Source organism: Chiloscyllium plagiosum, unplaced genomic scaffold (assembly GCF_037043375.1).
Source record: "Chiloscyllium plagiosum isolate Xiang-an unplaced genomic scaffold, Cpla_swu_hap1 HiC_scaffold_23, whole genome shotgun sequence".
In the NCBI taxonomy this organism is placed as follows: Eukaryota; Metazoa; Chordata; class Chondrichthyes; order Orectolobiformes; family Hemiscylliidae; genus Chiloscyllium; species Chiloscyllium plagiosum.
Window position 1 is genome coordinate 12,729,971 of NW_028270161.1, and position 20,762 is coordinate 12,750,732.

At 41.6% G+C, this 20,762-nt stretch overlaps 1 protein-coding gene across 2 annotated transcripts in view; it reads left to right on the forward strand.

The window, feature by feature from the left end:
• Nucleotides 1–216: 216 nt before the first annotated feature.
• Nucleotides 217–20,762, forward strand: part of net1 (neuroepithelial cell transforming 1) — a 167,625-nt gene continuing 147,079 nt past the window's right edge. For both annotated transcript variants that reach the window (XM_043714079.2, XM_043714080.2), the window contains exon 1: nucleotides 217–349. In XM_043714079.2, coding sequence (XP_043570014.2) covers nucleotides 237–349 — 113 coding nt within the window. In that variant the 5' untranslated portion in view covers nucleotides 217–236. The remainder of the gene's footprint in view (nucleotides 350–20,762) is intronic.

Consider the following 20,762-nt stretch of genomic DNA (forward strand, 5'->3'; position numbering starts at 1 on the left):
GGGAGTGATCGGGGGGGAGGGGGATCAGGGAGTGATCGGGGGGAGGGGGATCAGGGAGTGATCGGGGGGGAGGGGGATCAGGGAGTGATCGGGGGGAGACACCGAGGGAATCAGGGAGTGATCGGGGGGAGACACCGAGGGAATCAGGGAGTGATCGAGGGGCATTTGGGAGAGACCGGGGACAGCGAGGTCCGTGGAGTCCTGGGGCTGGTGACAGCAGCCTCACACCCAGAACCATGAGTCAGGCCCAGCCGCTGGCGAAGGAGAACAGGCGGCTCTCGAACAAGAGGAAATCCTCAGCAGCATCCAGCAGCAGCAGCACCCCAGGGCCAGCGGATAGCAGCAGGCGGTGAGTGAGTGGAAGCTGGGATAGGAGTCTGGAGCCGGGCTGAACACATTCTTCACCGATTCCCATCTCTTTCGGTGTAGTGACAATAATACTAATCATTCCATACAAGTACACCTTGATTGAATACAAAGCAGAAGCAATTAAATAAACACCTCAATTTGGTCATAACTTTGCTTAATATATGATTGAAAACTTCCCTGTACTCGTGTGCTTTCGTACTTGAGTGCAAGAGACAATAAAGTCTAAATAATACAAATTCTTAATATAAATGTTATCTTAACATAGCTCAATAAATTTTAATTTTACACATTTATTCTTTTAAATCTTTTGGATTTTTTGACATTTTTCAAGTTAAGGATGTGGGAGCTTAGTTACTGAAATAAATGCTTCTGTCAATTTTTCATTGAAGCTGAAGTTGCTTGTCCGCATGATTGATTTTGGTTGAATTTGATTCATTGTAATGCATCTAGGACGCACTTTGTTATTGTCGAATTGATGTTCTGGGAAACGTTAGCCTTATTACGTGCCATCGTTTGTACCACATTGCTATTGTCCATGCCAAAAATGAATTTGTTAGTTATCATAACTTTGTATTCACACTCTCCCTACAGTCTATATACTCCCATAAAATTATCAGTAGTGATTGTGAAAAATCATGTACATAATAATGTGATAGCCTTGTGATTTCAACATCAATAATTTATATGGTGTCTTTAATGTCATGAAGCAATCAAAAATACTTTGTAGAAGCATTATGAATAAACATTTGACACCAAGCCACATAAGGAGATATTAGGCCACGTAGTGTCATACAGATGTACAGTATGCAAACAGACCCTTCTATCCAACTTGTCCATGCCAGCCAGATACTTTAAGTTAATCCAGTCCCATTTGCCTGCATTTTGCGATATCCCTCTAATCCATTCCTATTCATATACCTACCCAGGTGTCTTTTAAATGCTGTAATTGTACCGGCGCCCAACACCTCCCTCTGGCAGCTTATTTCAATACCCACCACCCTCTGTGTGAAAACGTTGCCCCTTTAATCCCTTTTAAATCTTTTCGCTCTCAACATAAATCTGCACCCTCTAGTTTTGGACTCCCCTACCCTTGAAAAGACCTTGACTATTCACCCTATCCATATCCCTCATGATTTTACAAACTCCCTAAAAGGTCACCCCTCAGCCTCTGATGCTTCAGAGAAAATAGCTCCAGTCTATTCTGCCTCTCCCTGTAGCTCAAACTCTCCAACTAAGGCAACATCCTTGTAATTTTTTTCTGAACTCTTTCAAGTTTACAACATCTTTCCTATAGCAGGGAGACCAGAATTAAATGCAGTATTCCAAAAGTGGCCTAATCAATGTTCTGCACAGCCACAACATGACTTCTCAACTCCTATACCCAATGCACTGACCAGTAAAGGCTCACATAACAAATGCTTTCTTCGCTATCCTGTCTACTTGCAAGTCCAGCTTCAAGGAACTATGAACCTTCACCCCAAGGTCTCATTTTTCAGCAACACTCCCCAGGACCTTACCATTAAGTGTACAAGTCCTGCACTGATTTACCTTACCAAAATGCAGCACCTCACATTTACCTAAATTAAACACTATCTGTCAGTCCCTGGCCCATTTGTCCATCTGAGTTGAAACTTTATTGCTGGAACAGCACAGCAGGTCAGGCAGCATCCAGGGAACAGGAGATTCGACGTTTCGGGCACAGGCCCTTCTTCAGGGCCTGTGCCCGAAACGTCGAATCTCCTGTTCCCTGGATGCTGCCTGACCTGCTGTGCTGTTCCAGCAATAAAGTTTCAACTTTGATCTCCAGCATCTGCAGACCTCACTTTCTCCTCCATTTGTCCATCTGATCAAGGTCCCATTGTACTTTGAGGTAACCTTCTTGGCTGTCCACTGCACCACCAATTTTGGTGCCATTTGCAAAGTTACTAACCATATCCCCTATATTCACATCTAAATCATTTATATTGCGTTAAGAAGGAACAGACCCAGCACTGATCCTTGCAGCACACTGCTGGTAACAGGCATCCAGTCCAAAAAGCAACCTTCCACCACCACTCTCTCTCTCTCTCCTACTTTCAAGCCAATTTTGTGTCCAAATGGCTGGTTCTCCCTGTATTTCATGTGATTTAATCTTGCTAACAAGTCTACCATGCAGAACCTTGTTGAACGCCTTACTGAAAACCATATGGACAATGTCCGCTGCTCTGCCTTCATCGATCTTTTTCATCACTTCTTCCAAAAACTCAATCAAGTTAGTGAGACACAATATCCCATGCACAAAGTCATGTTAACTATCCCTAATCAGTCCCCGCCTTTCCAAACACAGTACATGTAAATCCTGTCCCTCAGAATCCCCTCCTACAACTTACCCACCACTGACGTCAGGCTGACCAGTCTATAGTTCCCTCGTTTTTCCTTACCACCTTTCTTAAATATTGGAACCTCCAGGCTTCTGGCACCTCATCCCTGGCTATCCATGATACTAATATGCTGAATAGTATGGCCATTTTAAGGCAGTGTTTTTTCCCTTTTGTGAAAACCATTGTAGTTTGTGGAATCTCCAGGTATTAAAATTAGATAAAATTTGCAAATTAGCAGTCCTTTTTTTCAGTCACTATCATTGCTGTCCCGTAGGGTCAAGTGGATTCTTCAGTTTGGTTATAATTACATACTAAAAAGAATTTTACAATTTTTTAAAAGAATCTTGGAGCTTTCCATGGTAGATGGTGAAATTTGAATTCAGTTTTAAAAAGTGGGAATAAGAATCTAGTGATTGAATCAAATTTATTGTCACGTGTACCAAGGCACAGTGAAAAGCTTTGTCTTGCAAGCAACACAGGCAAATCACAGAGTTAAATAGCATAGATAGTAAATAATAGGTAAACAGCGGCAGAAACAAAAACACAAGTAGAGGCGAATGTTAAGAGTTGTGAGTCCATTCAGTATTCTAACTCTTTCAAAACCAGCTGGTGAGTGTGTTCAGGCTTCTCTACCTTCTCCCCAATGGGAGAGGTTGTAGAAAAGCATTGCCGGGGTGGGATGGATCTTTGAGAATGCTGGCAGCCTTTCCTTGACAGCGGGCTGGTAGATGGATTCTATAGATGGGAGGTTGGCCTTTGTGATTGTCCGGGCTGAGTTCACCACTCTCTGTAACCATTTCCGATCTTGAACGCCATACTAGGTAACGATACGTCCAGACAGAATGCTTTCGATGGCACACCTATAAAAGTTGACAAGGGTATTCGCCGTCATGCCAAATTTCCTCAGCTGCCTGAGGAAGAAGAGACGTTGTTGTGCCTTTGTAACCAGTTCATCCACATTAAGATCCCAAGAAAGCTTGTTGTGGATGACCATTCCCAGGAACTTGACACTCTCCACTCGTTCCACCTCTGTGTAGGGGGGCATGAGTAACATCCTGCCAAAAGTCAATAATGAGTTCCTTGGTTTTGCCGGTATTGAGAGCTAGGTTGTTCTCAGTGCACCATGTTTCCAGGTCTTCCACCTCCCATCTGTAGTCTGTTTCGTCGCCATCTGAGATTCGACTGATGATGGTGGTGTCATCAACGAACGTGGGAATGGCATTAGTCTGGTATTTGGCGATGCAGTCATGGGTATACAGTAGTACAGTAGGGGGCTGAGTATGCATCCCTAGGCGGTTCCAGTGTTGAGTGTTAGTGAGGATGAAATATTGTCCCCAGTCTTCAGTGATTATGGCCTGTGGGTCAGGAAACTGAGGATCCAGTTGCAAAGAGTGGAGCTTAGTCGGAGATCACTAAGTTTTGTAATCAGTCTCGAGGGGATAATAGTGTTGAAGGCTGAACTGTAGTCCATGAGTAAGATTCTTACGTAGCTGTTCTTGGTGTCAAAATGTTCCAGGGAGGAGTGAAGGGCAAGTGATATGGCATCTGACATGGATCTGTTGGTCCAAAAGGCAAATTGGAGTGGGTCAAGAGTAATGGGGAGGCTGGAGTTGATTAATATCATGACCAGCCTTTCAAAGCACTTCTTGACCACCGAAGGGCCACTGGGTAGTAGTCATTGAAACATGCTGCATGAGCCTTCTTACTAACAGGGATCATGTTGGGTCTCTTGAAACAGGCAGGGATAGTGGCCTACTGCAGGTAGAGGTTGAAAATGTCCGAGAAGACCTCTGCCAGTTGATCTGCACATGCTTTGAGTGCACGGACTGATACTCCATCTGGTGCCATCGCTTTCCTTGGATTCACACGAAGGAAAGCTGATCTGACCTCTGATGAAGTGACTATTGGGATAGGTTCATGATGATAATGAAACCATTGCTGATTGTCATGAAAAAAGCCATCTGGTTTACTAAAGTCCTTTAGCAAAGGAAATCTCTATCTTTACCCAGTCTACATGTGATTCCAGATCTACAGCAATGGCATTGACTCTCATCTGTCCTCTGGGCAATTCAGGATGGGCAATGAATACTGACCTGGCCAGTGACGTTCACATCCCATGAACAAATTTTGTATTTATTCACTCAAAGCTTGGTTCTCTATTTGAATACTGTCTCCTCCTGCTGCTTGGCTTTTCTTTATTTGTATTTTAATACTCTTGGTGTAAACAAATTGAACGAAATGGAAAAGACTTCAGACAGCCCATCGCCATATTCATTACAATACAAGCAACTAATTAATTTTTTGACACCTTTTTGCTATGTTACCTTTAAACTAAAGTTTACCAGAATTGGATACAAACAGCTACCAAGCCCCAGAAATTAAAGTTCAGTGAAATTATCAAAGAAAGCTAAATAAACAGCAATGACTTATACTTAAGTGGTGCCTTCATCATAATACTATAGAATGTCCTTCATATGTGTTATGAAACAAAATATGATACTAAGTCAAGTAACGATGACCCAAAAGATGTTCAAAGACATTTTAAGGAGTGTCTTAAAGGAGAAAAGTGAGGTTGAGAGGTGGAGAAGCTGATGGAAGGAATTCTAGAACTTGAGGATGAACACACACTTTCAGGGGTGCTGGTGACAAAATTAAGGATGAACTGTTTCAATGACAGTATTCTTCAATAAAAAGCTGAGGTTTTGTTACTTCAGAAACAGTTGCACAATGCTGCCTCATGTCATACATTAGCCATAAGTTGGTATGCTCATTGAGATGTATCAAAATTCGAAAAGCAGGAAAATATGGATTAAGTCATACACAGCAAAACTGGTAAACTGGGCAACAAAATTTACATTGCATATTATCAATGTCACTGTTGCAGGCAAATTTGTTTTTAGAAATCAAAAATGTTGACTGGTCTCTTGTTTATATACAAGCATTGAGCTTGCATTCTGGCCAACCGATATATTAAGCAACAGAACCTGATGTATTCACAACAAGACTGGAGATTCATATGTGCCATATTGATGCCCAAGAGTGCATTGGTTCACAAGGCCTTGACTCAGATAAACCTTAGGTGGTGCAAATAGATTATTTTGGGAAAAAGGCAGCTTCACAAATTATCAGAAAACAATGAACTAGGAATATAAACCTTTAAAATAAGGATAGAGATGTTGCTAGCAAGATCAGCATTTGCTTCCCATCTCTAATTATTCTTAAGAAAGTTGTGGTAAGTTGTCTTTTTTGATCTGCTACAATCCATGTGATGTAATTACATGCAAAGGGCAATAAATGGGAGTGAGGAGGTGGGGATCCAGGATTGTACTCAATGAAAACAAAGAAATGGCAATATAGTTCCAGATCAGGATGGTGAATGACATGGAAAAGAACTTGTAGGTGATAGTTGTGCCCTTTACCTTGACTGCTACCTCTGGCATCTTGTATCTGCCATGTGTTTCTGTATGTGGTACAGATTATGGATTGTTTAAGGTAGTTTGCTACCATCCTGCTTTATCCATAATCCATATATAGACCAGACTAGTCCACATGGGATAGTCATAAATGGAACCTGTTTTAATTAATATGCTGCTTGCTAGAGATCCAAGGTGGCAGTGGTCTGAGTGGTCTGTGCTGAGTTCTGTGCCATACTCCCTGGCAAGGTGGACCTTTACCCGCCTCGTTAACCACCCCAGGAGAAAAAATTGCTAATGTAAACTTACTGAACATCTTACTGCTAAAATTGTGGTTTGACAATTTTAAGACCAGGATGAAAACAAATAAAGGAAAGGGGCCTAAAGGAGTGCAGCAGGCAGGGCACTCCCATACTGCATCAGGGGTGTCTGTGGACATTGCTCAAACACCCAGGGCGGCCCCTTTGGATTTGCTGCAGCAGCAGTTACTCTTGGAGTTTGGCAAACTCCAAGAAAAGATTGAAGCAGTGGTGGAACCACTATCTGCCATGCTGAAAGAGCATGAGCAGGATATTCAAATGTCAGACCAAAGAGCAGAGGCAGTGGATCTGAGGATCGCGGCATCGGAGACCATGGCGGAGGTCTCAGGAGGAAGGACCCAAACAATGGAAGACCAGGTTCGGGTCCTTCAGGACCTAATGAATGACCAGGAAAACACAAGTAGAAGAAAGATCTTACGGCTTGTGGGTCTTCCGGAACGCGAGGAAGGCGAAGAGCTTGTTGATTTCCTGGAGAAGTGGCTCCCAAAGTTCCTGGGCCTGGAGTTGGAGTTGGGTCTGTTGAGTGTGGAGAGGGCCCACCGGATCGCAATGCACAGGTCCAGGCCAGACCTGCGCCTCCGCGCGGTTCTAGTGCGACTCCTGCATTATAAATGATTTGGATGTGAGCATAAGAGGTATAGTTAGTGAGGTTACAGAACAAAGAGACCTTGGACTGCAGGTTCATAGCTCCGTGAAAGTAGAGTCGCAGGTAGATAGGATAGTGAAGAAGACATTTGGTATGCTTTCCTTTATTGGTCAGAGTATTGAGTACAGGAATTGGGAAGTCATGTTGCAGCTGTCCAGGACATTAGTTAGGCCACTGTTGGAATATTGCTTGCAATTCTGGTCTCCTTCCTATAGGAAAGATGTGAAACTTGAAAGGGTTCAGAAAAGATTTACAAGAATGTTGCCAGGGTTGGAGGATGTGAGCTACAGGTACAGGTTGAATAGGCTAGGGCTGTTTTCCCTGGAGCGTCAGAGGCTGAGGGGTGACCTTATAGAGGTTTATAAAATCATGAGGGGCATGGATAGGGTAAATAGACAAGGTCTTTTCCCTGGGGTGGGGGAGTCCAGAACTAGAGGGCATAGGTTTAGGGTGAGAAGGGAAACATATAAAAGGGACCTAAGGGGCAACCTTTTCATGCAGAAGGTGGTACATGTATGGAATGAGCTGCCAGAGGAAGTGGTGGAGGCTAGTACAATTGCAACAATTAAAAGGCATCTGGATGGGTATATGAATAGAAAGGGTTTGGACGGATATGGGCCGGGTGCTGGCAGGTGGGACTAGATTGGGTTGGGATATCTGGTCGGCATGGACAGGTTGGACCAAAGGGTCTGTTTCCATACTGTACATCTCTATGACTCTAAAGAGAAACAGTTAGTGATTGAAACAGCAAGAAGACTGGAAAGAGTTTCACAGGCTTTAATGCACAAAAGCTCAAAAATAATGTTTTTTCAGGACTTTTCAGGAACCATAATTAAGAAGAGAAGGGCATTTGATGCAGTTAAGAGAAAATTAAGGGATCTGAACATTCAATATACCTTGAGGTACCTGGCTGTGTCGCGTTTCATTCATGGAGAGACGGATTAGAATTTTGATGCAGCACAAAAGGCGAAGGACTTTGTGAATTCTCTGATTAAAGGACTCAGGTCAAGGTGGGGGTTGGGGGGAGGAGCATCATTGCAGACAATGGTACAGTTTTTAAAAAATTTTCTTTTGCCCCTTCTTTTCTCCTATCTCCCCGTTTTTTGTGGTTGTCAGCTTTATACGTACTGCCTTGATATAAAACCAGAATGATTTAGTGTATCAGTCAGTTGAGTTATTATCTGGGGCCTTTTGTTTACTGCTGTCCTTTTGGTTTTGGATTGGGGGTGGCTATACCTCTGGTTAAGTTGTATGGAGAAGAGGTGTGGGTGGCGGGGTGGGAATGGGCATACATTGTTAACTCTCAGAATGTAAATAACATGATTTTTTTCATCTGTGAATTGCCTGGGGCTACGGCACGGCCTCAGCTTGAAGGAGCCAGGATGGTAGCAAGGATTGGGAGGAGTGCCCCCTATGAGCAAGCAGGGTGATCTCTAGTGAATTGTAGGGATTTTGGGTGTTTGCTTGAGTTAAATGTAGTGATTAGTTTTTGAGTTGTAGTGGTTTTTGTAAGAGTCGTTTTTAGACTTTACAGAGTTAATGTAATGCTCGTCGCACCTCAGATAAACGTCCTCCTCCTGGGAAACTATTGGCTGCCCTGCATGACCATGGCTAATGATTTGTTCAGGTGATGCACCTGGAATGTAAAAGGGAACCTTTCTCCTATTAAAGGAAAGATGGTGCTGTCAAGCCTTGGGAAGGAAGGGGTGGACACCGCCCTGCTGCAAGACACATTTAACTGATAAGGAACATCTGAAATTGCGGCAGGGAGTATGATAGGGTATTCTTCTCATCCTTTAGCTCCAAGGGTAGAGGTGTGGCTATTCTGGTAAGAAGGAACCTCCCTTTCCAGGTTACTGAGCAAATTAAGGATAAACATGGACAGTTCATCATTCTTAATGCTGTAATACATGGAGAAGAGTATGGCATCCTGAATGTGTATTGTCCCCTGGTGTGCTCTCTTAAATTTCTAATTGATGCAGTGACTAAACTAATGAGTCTTGGGGTGTGTCGCACAATCATAGGAGGGGATTTTAATCGCCTAATAGATCCCGAGGTAGACAGCATGCCAAGGGGCCCAGCAGGTACGCCCGCGCAATCTAAGCAGTTGATGGACCTGTGTGAGGAGTTGGGATTAGTGGATGTGTGGAGGCACCTTCACCCTAATGGAAGAGACTTACTTTCTATTCCAACCCACACAAGTGCCACACGGAAATTGACATGTTTTATTCCATCAGATTGTTTGGACAGAACATTGGCATGCAAAATTGGGAATATAGCTGTCTATATGCGTCAGTGTATTTAGATGTTAAAATCAAGGGTGGTGGAATGGATGCATGACACTAGCGCATGGACCCATTCCTGTTAAGGGATAGCAAATTTGTTGAGTACATCACAAGAGAGTTCAGGGTCTTCTGGATTATCAACATGGGTATGGCCAGTGATCGGGCAATACTTTGGGAAGCCAATAAGGCATGTTTAAGAGGCCTGATTATTTCATGTTCAATGACTAGAAGGCAGCAGAGGGAGGAGCAACAACGGATGCTGGGGACTCGGCTGCAGATAGCTGAGGAAATATATTATAATAGGCCTTCATAGGTCAAGCTGCAACAGGTCACAACCTCCGGGCTGCTCTCGACTCATTGCAAGCACAGATGGCAAAAAAAAGGTGTCCTTTGCTGAACAAAGATTGTTTGAATTTGGAGATAAGCCAGGTAGATATCTGGCATATCTGGCTAGAAAGAAAAATGCTTCCCAATCCATTATGTCTGTTAGACAGAAGGGTGGCACAGTTACCCGTGAGTTGAAGAAGATCAGTGTTAGATTTAGGGAATCCTTTGCAGAGTTATATTGGTCAGAGGGAGACAAACATGGTGCAGCAAGAATGCAGTCTTTTTTTTGAGAACCTGGACCTCCCCAGTATAAACGTGGAACAGGTTTCCCTGTTGAATGCACCTATGATGGAACAGGAGATGCAGGAAGTAATAAAGCATCTCCAGGGTGGCAAAGCACCGGGGCCAGATGGATTCCTAAGTGAATTCTATAAGGAATTCATAAATGTGTTGGTGGAACCAACTCTGGGGATGTATAGCTATTCATATGCACAGGATTGTCTTTCGCCCTTTCGTAGGGAGGCTAATATCTCCCTCATTTTAAAGAAGGAGAAAGACCCCAAAAAATGTGCTTCATACAGACCAATTTCACTGTTGAATGTAGATTTTAAAATTCTATCCAAGATGCTGGCCCTGAGGTGGAAAAGGTGTTGCCCTATATTATGAAAGAAGATCAGACGAGTTTTGTCAAGGGCCATAGCTCCGCCAACAATATCAGGAGGGTACTGAACATAGTGCAGGTATGCCAGCAAAGATTGGTCCCAGGTTTGGTGGGACATTTGACATTTGACCAGATAAAATGGCCGTACCTGTTTGAGGTCCTAGAGCGCTTTCGTCTGAGGGGAGCCTTTGCCAGATGGGTGCCGGTATTATGAGCCTAAGGCAGCAGTCATCACAAACGGCACCAAGTCAGATAACTTTAATATTGGGAGAGGTAGTCGACAGAGGTGTCCTCATTTACTGCTGTTATTTACCTTGGCAATTGAGCTGTTAGCTGAGGCTATCAAGAGGGATCCTGAAATAGTGCGCCAGGGGTGGGAAGGGGGGAGCATAAGATCACCCGATATGCTGATGATGTCCTTTTGTTCTTGACCAATGGAGGAGTCTATTCCTCGATTGATTCTCGAAGGATGGAATGCAGTTCCCGTTTAGATGGTCGTCAAAAGGTTTTTTGTATTTGGGAATTTTTATTGCCCCTCCCTTCCACCAGCTGTATAAAGCTAACTATGTACAACTACTGGAGAGAATAAAACAGGATTTGCAGCAGTGGGAGGGATTACTGTTATCAAGGTTAGGCCAAATGGCCCTGATTAAAATGAATGTTCTTCCTCACCTGTTGTACCCGATGAGAATGCTACCACTGTTGCTACCCAGACGAGTATTACAGAGGCTCAATGGTTGGCTAGGTTCTTTTATTTGGTGTCGCAGGCACCCCCTAATTAAATTGACCAAATTGCAGCTCTCTCAGGATAAGGTGGGGGTGGACCTTCCGGACTTGAAGAAATATTAAATAAGCACTTTGTTAGCAAAAGTGGGTGACTGGGTATGGGGAGATTCGGAGTCAATTCAGCTTGATGTTGAAGCCTCACAGAAAATATATCCCATAGTTTGATTATTTTTCATGGATAAAATGAAATCTGTGACCGAGCAGTGTAAGAGTCCAATCATTTTAAATACATGAAAGCCTGGAGGATAATGAGGCAAGATGAAGGCAATTGGCTTCACACCTTGTCTTTTACCCCTTTAGTGGGAGCTCAAGGATTTAAACCTGGGGCAATGGACTCCAGCTTTAAGTCATGGGAGAATAAGGGAATCTCTTGTTTGGGAGATTTATTCGAGGGGGAGATCTTGATGCAATTTAGTCAGCTAAGTCAGAAATATGGATTGTCTAACAGGGACCTTTTCCGGTACTTTCAGACAAGGGATTATATACAAAGGAAGGCCATGCTCCTGATTCAGTTTTACAAGTCAGACGTGGAGGAAAGAGTTCTCCAGTGTCCGGTCGCTCTTTCAGTTAGAACTTTGTATCATTTACAGAAGGGACGTGCCTTAGGGGACGTGGAGGGACTCTGTAGGGCGTGGAATCGGGAGCTAGAAGAGGATATTTCATTGGAAGTATAGGAAGATATATGGGAAAATGTAAGGAAAATTTCAATATGTAACAAAGTGCAGGCCATGTAATTGATGATTTTACACAAGGCTCATAAGGTGCCAGAGAGGCTAGCTAAGTTCAGGAGAGGAGCATCACAAAGGTGTCCCAAATGTAAAATTAGTATAGGCACTCTTACACATTGCTACTGATTATGTTGTAAGATCCAGAGATACTGGAGTGCTATAGTAAGGGAGCTGAAGGACATCCTGGGGATTGAAGTTAAAATGGATCCAGTATTTCTTCTGGGGTTGCCAAATTTGCCCTCTCTGGGGGAACACAGGAAGACACTGTGTAACATTCTTACCCACTGTGCAAGAAAGAACATTTTAATGAATTGGACATTGGAAAAACCCCGAGGTCTTACAGGGTGGCGTGGGTTGGTAATGGAGCATCTCCCCCGAGACTACCTCACAAATATGGTGCACCACAAAACGGAGTAGTTTTACCAAGACGTGGCAACCCTTCCTAAATTATATTTACCCATACTCATCAGTAATATTAATTAGGGCCATGGTATAGCCGTGGGAATCAGTCTGGGCGCCGTGGGACCCTGGGAGGAGGAGGCTGGGGGAAAAAATATGGGTACAATGACTGGTGTTCCCAGGGATGGGAGGCTCAGTGGTGCTGTGGTGAGTGAAATAGAATAAAGTAATGTTAAACAATTTAATTTAAGTCAATTTGAATTCAGTTTAATTTAAATTTTATTTAATTTGTTTGTAGTTTAGTTTAAGTAGATACGTTTATTCTGATAGAATAGTAGGTAGTTCATTATTAATAGTATCGCAATATGACATTGTTGTACTGCTTCAATCTTTCTGTATTTTGGCATTGTTCTTTTTGAAATATAGATGTTTTGTAAAAGATTTGAAAAAGTTTGTAATAAAAATATTTATTAAAAAATGCTGCTTTCTTGCATGATAGCAATAAGTACATTTTACATTATTAGTCAAGCAAAATTATTCAGGACTCTTGTAAACTCTACAGAACACATCTATTTCCTTTGAAGTCCAGTGTAGAACATTCAGCCTCCACCCAAAGACTATGTGGTATCAACAGATTGTTGAAATTGAGTTTGTTCTACCAGAAGCATTTTTTTCAAAATCATTACCTGGTTCACATACAATTGCTGCATTTGTCTTGTTCAGTGCTGGAGATTGTAGGTTTGACAAGTACTGTTGAAAGAGCCTTGGTGAGTGATGTAGTGCATCTTGTACATTGTATGCAATGCTCCAGTTGTGTGCCAGCGACGAAGGGAGTGAATATTTAACATGGTGACTGGGGTGCTAATTAAACAGGATGCTTTGTCCTTTGGATGTTGTTGAGTTTCATGGGTTTTTGGAGCTGGACTCCTCAAGGCAGAGTGAGAGTTTTACATTACATTCCTATTATGTTCTTTGTAAGTTGTGGTATATTTTCCCATTCTCCAAATCTGGGGAGCTTTCTTTCTAAACTATTAGCTTGGCATTTTTAAAATGTTGCTGAACTAGTTGATCTCTACTAAGGTCAGAGACCACATATTATAAATGTAACAGTTCTCTTAGATACTTGAGAAAGCATTAGTTGTGATTAGATATAAGTTCTCTTTCTTCTGTGAAGTGGGCCCATATATGGTACTATGACTCTGCTCAGAATGGTCATTAAGTGTACCAAAACAAGTAGGCCCAGAAGAGATCCCATTGCAATCCTTTGTTTACCTTGTTTATTAAACTATGACACTTACCTTTAAAAACAGCTTGACGAAGTTCACTTTTCATATGGCTCAATAGCTGATTATATTTGGATCAATAAAACATCTTGGTTCGGTAGCACAACATGTTGAAATACTTTTGTTTGCCCACAAACCCACCAACACACTAAAATAGCAGCTAATGAACTTGAAAGACCCTATACAGACACCAAGCAAAACTACTGTCATTCACAAAATGCCTATCAAGAACTGTAACAAGCACCACATTGGACAAACAGGCAGAAAACTATCCACCAGGATACATGAACATCAACTAGCCACAAAACGACATGACCCTCTCTCATTAGTATCCTTACATACAGACAAGGAAGGACACCACTTCGACTGGGACAACACATCCATCCTATGACAAGCCAAACAGAGACACACATAAGAATTCCTAGAAGCATGGCATTCCAACCGAAACTCTATCAACAAACACATCGAGTTTGACCCTATCTACCACCACCTGAGAAAAAGAACAGGAAATGACATCACCAACCCAAAGAAATCCAAACATATAAATAGAAAGCAAGAATTATCAGCAGTGCTTTGCCCAGAGGCCCATTGAAGATGTCACCTAGTAGGGTAACGAAACGTCTGGAAATGAACATCCAGCTCAGTGAGCAAACCTACATCCAGAACCTCAACCTGAGCTACAAATCTTCTCAAAACTTGCTAAGGTACATCACAGAAACAGGTCCTTCAGTTCACCGCATTTGAGCTGAACATGATGCCATTCTAAACCACTCCCATCTGGCTGCACATGCTGTATATTCCTTTATTCCCTGCATGTTCATGTGTTTGCCTAAATGCTTTTTAAGCTTTGCTATTGTATCTGCTTCTACCACTTGGCAAAGCCAGTGGCAGAGAGTATTTAACCTGATAAATGCGAGATGATGCAATTTATAAGAAGAAACAACAAGAACATATCCTGCTGGGTTACCTTGTAATAGTCAGAGATGGATGCTCAAAATGTTAACCGAAAATCAAATGCTGATTTGTGTCAGTTATCAGCTTCCAATCCACATGGCTGAAAATGAAGCTTTTAACCATTGGGTTCAACTTTCTTGAATTCATGTAGTCTTTACATTACTGTGGTGTGATGATCCCAGCTGCTAGTGCTAAAGGACAAGTCAGATTCCAGAGTAAGACCTGGCTGAATTGCAAAAGCAAAACATTTGGTAACTTTGTTTATTGTCATAGTAAAATGCTGAACATATTTTCTGTGCTTTTAACAAAGAACATAAAAATTTATTGAGGAAAAAAGAAAACATAAGCTAGTTAAAACATTAATATTACAAATATCAGAGAGAAAGATTGAAACCTTTCTTGCACTGAATACCAATCTTATTGATGCTTGAACTTCAGTGAAGGATCGCCGGTTTACATTTTAAAGTTCTTTGATTCACGTAGAATGGCTGTAACCAGTTTCTTCTCTGCAAATGTCTGAAGTTACTCAATTCTATTTCTTTCGCTGATGGTTCAAGACCCTAAAACAAACCGTTAACACAGTTCACTCGCTCCTTAACATGTGTTCTTTAACCTAATGCATTTAGTGGCCTTGAAGGATGTCTTCCTGTCTGGCACCTTAAGACCTTATGTTTCTAGAGCTCATCTCTTACTAAGTCATTCAGATTGTTTCTTCTTCTCTGACTGGTTTTGGAGACTGTTAATGAATGATCTAAAACAAACATGCACCTCCTGGACAGAGAGATATAGAGATGTACAGCATAGAAACAGACCCTTCGGTCCAACCTGTCCATGCTGACCAGATATCCCAACCCAATATAGTCCCACCTGCCAGCACCCGGCCCATATCCCTCCAAACCCTTCCTATTCATATACCCATCCAGATGCCGTTTAAATGTTGCAATTGTACTAAGATCCATCACTTCCTCTGGCAGCTCATTCCATACACGTACCACCCTCTGTGTGAAAAAGCTGCCCCTTAGATCTCTTTTATATCTTTCCCCCTTACCCTAAACCTATGCCCTCTAGTTCTGGACTCCCCCACTCCATGGAAAAGGCTTTGTCTATTGATCCTACCTATGCCACTCATGATTTTATAAACCTCTATAAGGTCATCCCTCAGCCTCTGACACTCCAGGGAAAACAGCCCTATCCTATTCAACCTCAGTTATCTTTGCTATCTTTGTTAAAGGAAGCTTATTTGTGTATCTTCAGCATTGACCACATTGTTGCTAGGCCTCAGTGTTGAAACTTTAATTTTTTCTATTACTTTTGGTTTGGTGTTGTGAACTGAGAGCTTAAGATGACCTTTGGACTGTAAGCAGAAACTTTTTTTAAAAAACAGAAACACATATCAGTTTGTTTGTTATGTGGTCAGGCCAGGAAGTTCAACTCAAGTTGATTCTTGTTCAAAGGAAAGTAGACTTTTTGGGTTCCCGAAATGCAGGATGCTTAAACAGACAGCAGATATTTGAATGTCACTGGGGTCTGTCAGTGAAACCAGTGTTAACCAGTCTAATAAAGAGAATGTTTAAAAAAAAAGAGGAGTCAAAGTTTGAACTATGTTTAAGTCAAGGAGTGTGTCTGCCAAAACTACAGATAGGAGATCTACTTGCTCTCTAGTTATTCTCCCATTGTCAGTTTATTGAAAGTTTGGAGAATAGAATCTCAGTTACAAGTATTAACTTAATATTTCTCAGAGGGAAAACTGAGGACTGAAGATGCTGGAAACTAAAGTTTAGATCAGAGTGGTGCTGGAAAAGCATAGCAGGTCAGGCAGCATCTGAGGAGCAGGAAAATTGACGTTTCGGGCAAAAGCCCTTCATCGGAATATTTCTCAGAGCCAACTGGAAGCTATTTGCATTGGCCGATATCTACAGAAAACAAACAACATACAATCTCATGTGCCTGTGATATTACGGATTGTGGAAACTGCTTAAACGAACTGGCCAGTTACATATTCTTTACTTTTACTTAATTTATCCCTTAATTTTATCTGTCTGTCTATGTATGGGAGGGTGTTGGAATCAAAAGGGATTGAGTTTAAATCATAAACATTAATTAATTACCTTATCTTTGCTTCTGTTAAAGCTACTGTGTTACTAATAAATTATTCATTCTTTTGTTTAAGTTATAAACTTGGTGTCTAGTCTCAGTTATTCATGAAGTCTAGATAGTAATCGTTGTGGTCAATTTTGAGGGTCATTGAATCTTTTAATTTTACTGTTATGAATATGAGGATAGGGAAGCTGATTTGATTTCACAGTCTGTGTTGTAACAACAGCCCAATTTCTTTGCTCTCTTCTACATTATTTTCTAAAGCATTGAACTATTCATCTGAAGGGTTTTTAAAGCTTCATTTAAACACTCTTGAAAACAAATTTCCAGTCAACATAAGATTACTCTCAGAACTCAAAAATGTCCTTCCTTCTTAACTGTAGAAATACAAATCAAAGCCTTAGTAGTTCTGTCAACTTTAAAACCCAAGTTTCAAACAATAACATGTCAAGAAACTGCTTCACAACAGCTTACTCTAAATCTGTAGTTAATATCCAGATTTTGGTTCATACATTGGGTTTGATTCACCACTGGGTGAGCAGATGCTGAACAGTACTGTTCAGTGTAAACACAGAGTTTAACTTTATTTAAAACAGAAGTCCATGTATTCTCCTGGGCATAAAGAAATAACATCAATTTCCTTGTGAAAAAAAATTACAACACAGAAGGTGCCCACTCATCAATTACACAGGATTTATATGCAAATTGAACAGCCAAAGCAGCAGATTTAGCCGTGTAATCCCGCAACAAATTAATCAGATCAAAGCATTGCAGAGCTGCCGCATCCAGTTGTGAATGAGGACAATAAAACAATTAACAGGTGATAGGGCTGCACAAATATTCCCCCTTCTCAAAATGGGGCTGCCCATCATGTCAGTGCAAAATAAAAAGGCTGAAACTTTTGCAACCATCTTCAGCCAGAAACACCAAATGGATGATTTATCTGGGTCCCCAGCAGATGCCACTCTTCGGCCAGTTTAATTAATTCGACATGATATGAGGAAGTGGCTGACACTAACCATGCACTTGACAACAGGTTGGTTTTAGTATTTAAGATTTATCATCTTAGAGTCATACAGCACGGAAACAGACCTTCAGTCCGACTCGACCATGCCACCCAGACAGCCCAATCTGACCTAGTCCTATTTGACAGCATTTAGCCCATATCCCTCAAAACCTTTCTTGTTCATATACCCATCTTGATGCCTTTTAAATGTTGTAATTTTACACACCTCTATCACTGCCTCTGGTGGCTCATTGTATACACACACCACCCTGCACATGAAAAAGTTACACCTCCTGTCCTTTTTAAATCTTTCTCCTCTCACCTTAAACCAATACCCTCTAATTTTGGACTCTCCGACTCTTGGAAAAGGAGCTTGGTTATTCAGCCTATTCATGCACCTCGTGATTTTATGAACTTCCACAAGATCACCCCTCAGCCTCCGACGCTCCAAAAAAAAGAGCCCGAACCTATTCAGCCTCTCCCAATAACACTAACTCTCCAGTCCCAGTAACATCCTTGTAAGACATTTTTGCACCCTCTCAAGTTTAACAAAATCCTTCCTATAGAATTATATGCATATTCTAAAAGTGCCTAACCAATGTCCTGTTCGGCCGCAATATGATATCCCGATTCCTATCCTCAATGTTCTGATCAATCAAGGCAAGTGTGCTTCTTCACCAACCTGGCAGAAGTGGGTACTGCAGACGCTGGAGATTAGAGTCAAGATTAAAGTGGTGCTGGAAAAGCACAGCAGGTCAGACAACATCCGAATAGCAGGAAAATTGACGTTTCGGGCAAAAGCCCTTGAGCTTTTGCCTGAAATGTTAATTTTCTTGCTCCTCGGATGCTGCCTGACCTGCTGAGCTTTTCCAGCACCACTCTAATCCTTATTCACCAACCTGTCTACCTGCAACTCCATGTTCAAGAAGCTATGCACCTGCACATCTAGGTCTCTTCGTTCAGCTACAGTCCCCATGGCCCTACCATTAACTGTATAAGCCCTATTCTGGTTTGCTTTACCAAAATGTAACATCTCGTATTTATCTAAATTAAGCACCAATGGCCATTCCTTGACCCACTGGCCCACCTGATCAAGGTCCCATTGTCCGCTGAGATAATCTTCTCCACTGTCTAGTACTCCACATCTTTTAGTGTCATCTGCAAACTTAACCATGCCTCCTATATTTGCATCCAGACCATTTATATAAATTACAAAAAGCAGTGGACCCAGTACAGATCCTTATGGCACACTGCTGGTCACAGGCCTCCAGTCCAAAAACAACACTCTACCAACATCTTCTGTCTCCAACCTTCAAGCCAATTTTATATCCAAATAGCAAGTTCCCCTGGATCTCAAGTGATTTAATCTTACTAAACAGTCTACCATGCATAACCTTGCATCATATTTATACTTATAAATGTATTGTGGCGGTTCAGAGAGGGTTCATTTGACTGACACATCGGATGGGACGGTTACCTTGTAAGGAAAGATTGGACAGGGAGGGCACATACCCTTTGGCATTTCAAAAAGTGAGATGTACTCTTATTGAGACATCTAAGATCTTGAAGGGAGTTGACAGGATGAATACTGAAATGGTTTTCCACTTGTGGATGAGATTAGAACCACAGACATAGTTTAAAATTAAGGGTGCACCCATTAATGAAAAGAATGAAAGGAATGAAAAGAATTTTATTTTTTGATGAGGGTCATCTGTCTTTGGAACTTTCAGCAATAAGGTCTGAGTCTTTCAATATTTTTAAGATAGAGATAGATAGATTCTTCACAAGCAAAGGAATTGAAGGTTGTCATGGTTGGTAGAAAAATGATTTGAGGCTACCTTTGGATCTTACTAAATGGTACAGCAGGCTCAAAGGGGACAAATGGTGTACTCCTGCTCTTAATTCATATGTGCAGAACAGCTCTGTCCCCAGCCAAGCTATCCTTCTACAAACATAACATTGACATCTACACAACATCATGGAAAATTGCGTAGGTCTGTCACATTCACAAAAAGCAGAACAAATCCAATCTGATCAATAAACTACCCATCAGTCTACTGCCAATCATTATCAAAGTGGTGGGAGGTGTCTACAATGGTATAACTACTAATTAAATGCTTCGAGATAACTTTTTCCCCAGTGCTCACTTTGGTTTCTACCAAGGCCACTTGATTCCAGAGCACATTCTTCTACATGTTTTGCCCACGACTGTTGAACAGAATTGCAGAATTGAGGTGAGAGTGCCCTTAACATCAGGACAGCATTTGAATATGTGTTGCATCAAGGAGCCCTAGCAAAATTGAAGCCAATACAAATGAGAGGAAACTCTCCACTGCTGATGCCACCACAGCCCACCGCCATAACCCTCCTCAAAAAAGCCCTTTCCAGTCATTTCAAATCCTGGGAGTCACCATTGACCAGAAACTTAATTGCGTCAGTCGTGTAAACAATGTGGCTACAAGATGTTAGAATTTTACAGTATACTGAAAGCGAGGTAGTTCATTCTGTAGCAAGAGAAATTATGAAGGCTTGACGTATGGGTCAATTACTGCCAAATGAGATTAGTTTAATTTAGGATATCTGGTCAGCACAGACAAATTGAACCAAAGAGTCTGTTTCCATGCTGTACATTTCTATGACTCTGAGGCAAACATTAGCTGAGCTAGACTTATTTAGGCACTGGATAATCTTTAAAGAACTTTTATGTGATTTAAAGCAATTATACATTCCATTAAGGTACAAAATCTTAAAAATAGTCAGTCAACCAGAGCTAACAAAGGAAGCGCCGAATTGTGTAAGATTAAAAGAAAAGGCCACTAAGTTACCAGAAAAAGCATTATTCAGAGAATTGGAAGGGTTATAGGATACATCAAAGTGCTAAGAAACTGACAAGAAAGAGAAAAGTAGAATATGAATGCAATCTAGCAATAAACATAAAAGGCACTGTGAAAGTTTCGCTCTGTACACACAAAAAAAGTAATGTTTGGCCAAAACCAACATAGGTCCATTACAGGTAGTCAGCAGAATCTATAACGGGAAATCTTAAAAAAGGCAGAGAGGCTAAGTAATATTTTGGCTCTGATTTCATTGAGGAAGATACTAGATATCTTCCAGAGCTAGAAATCCAA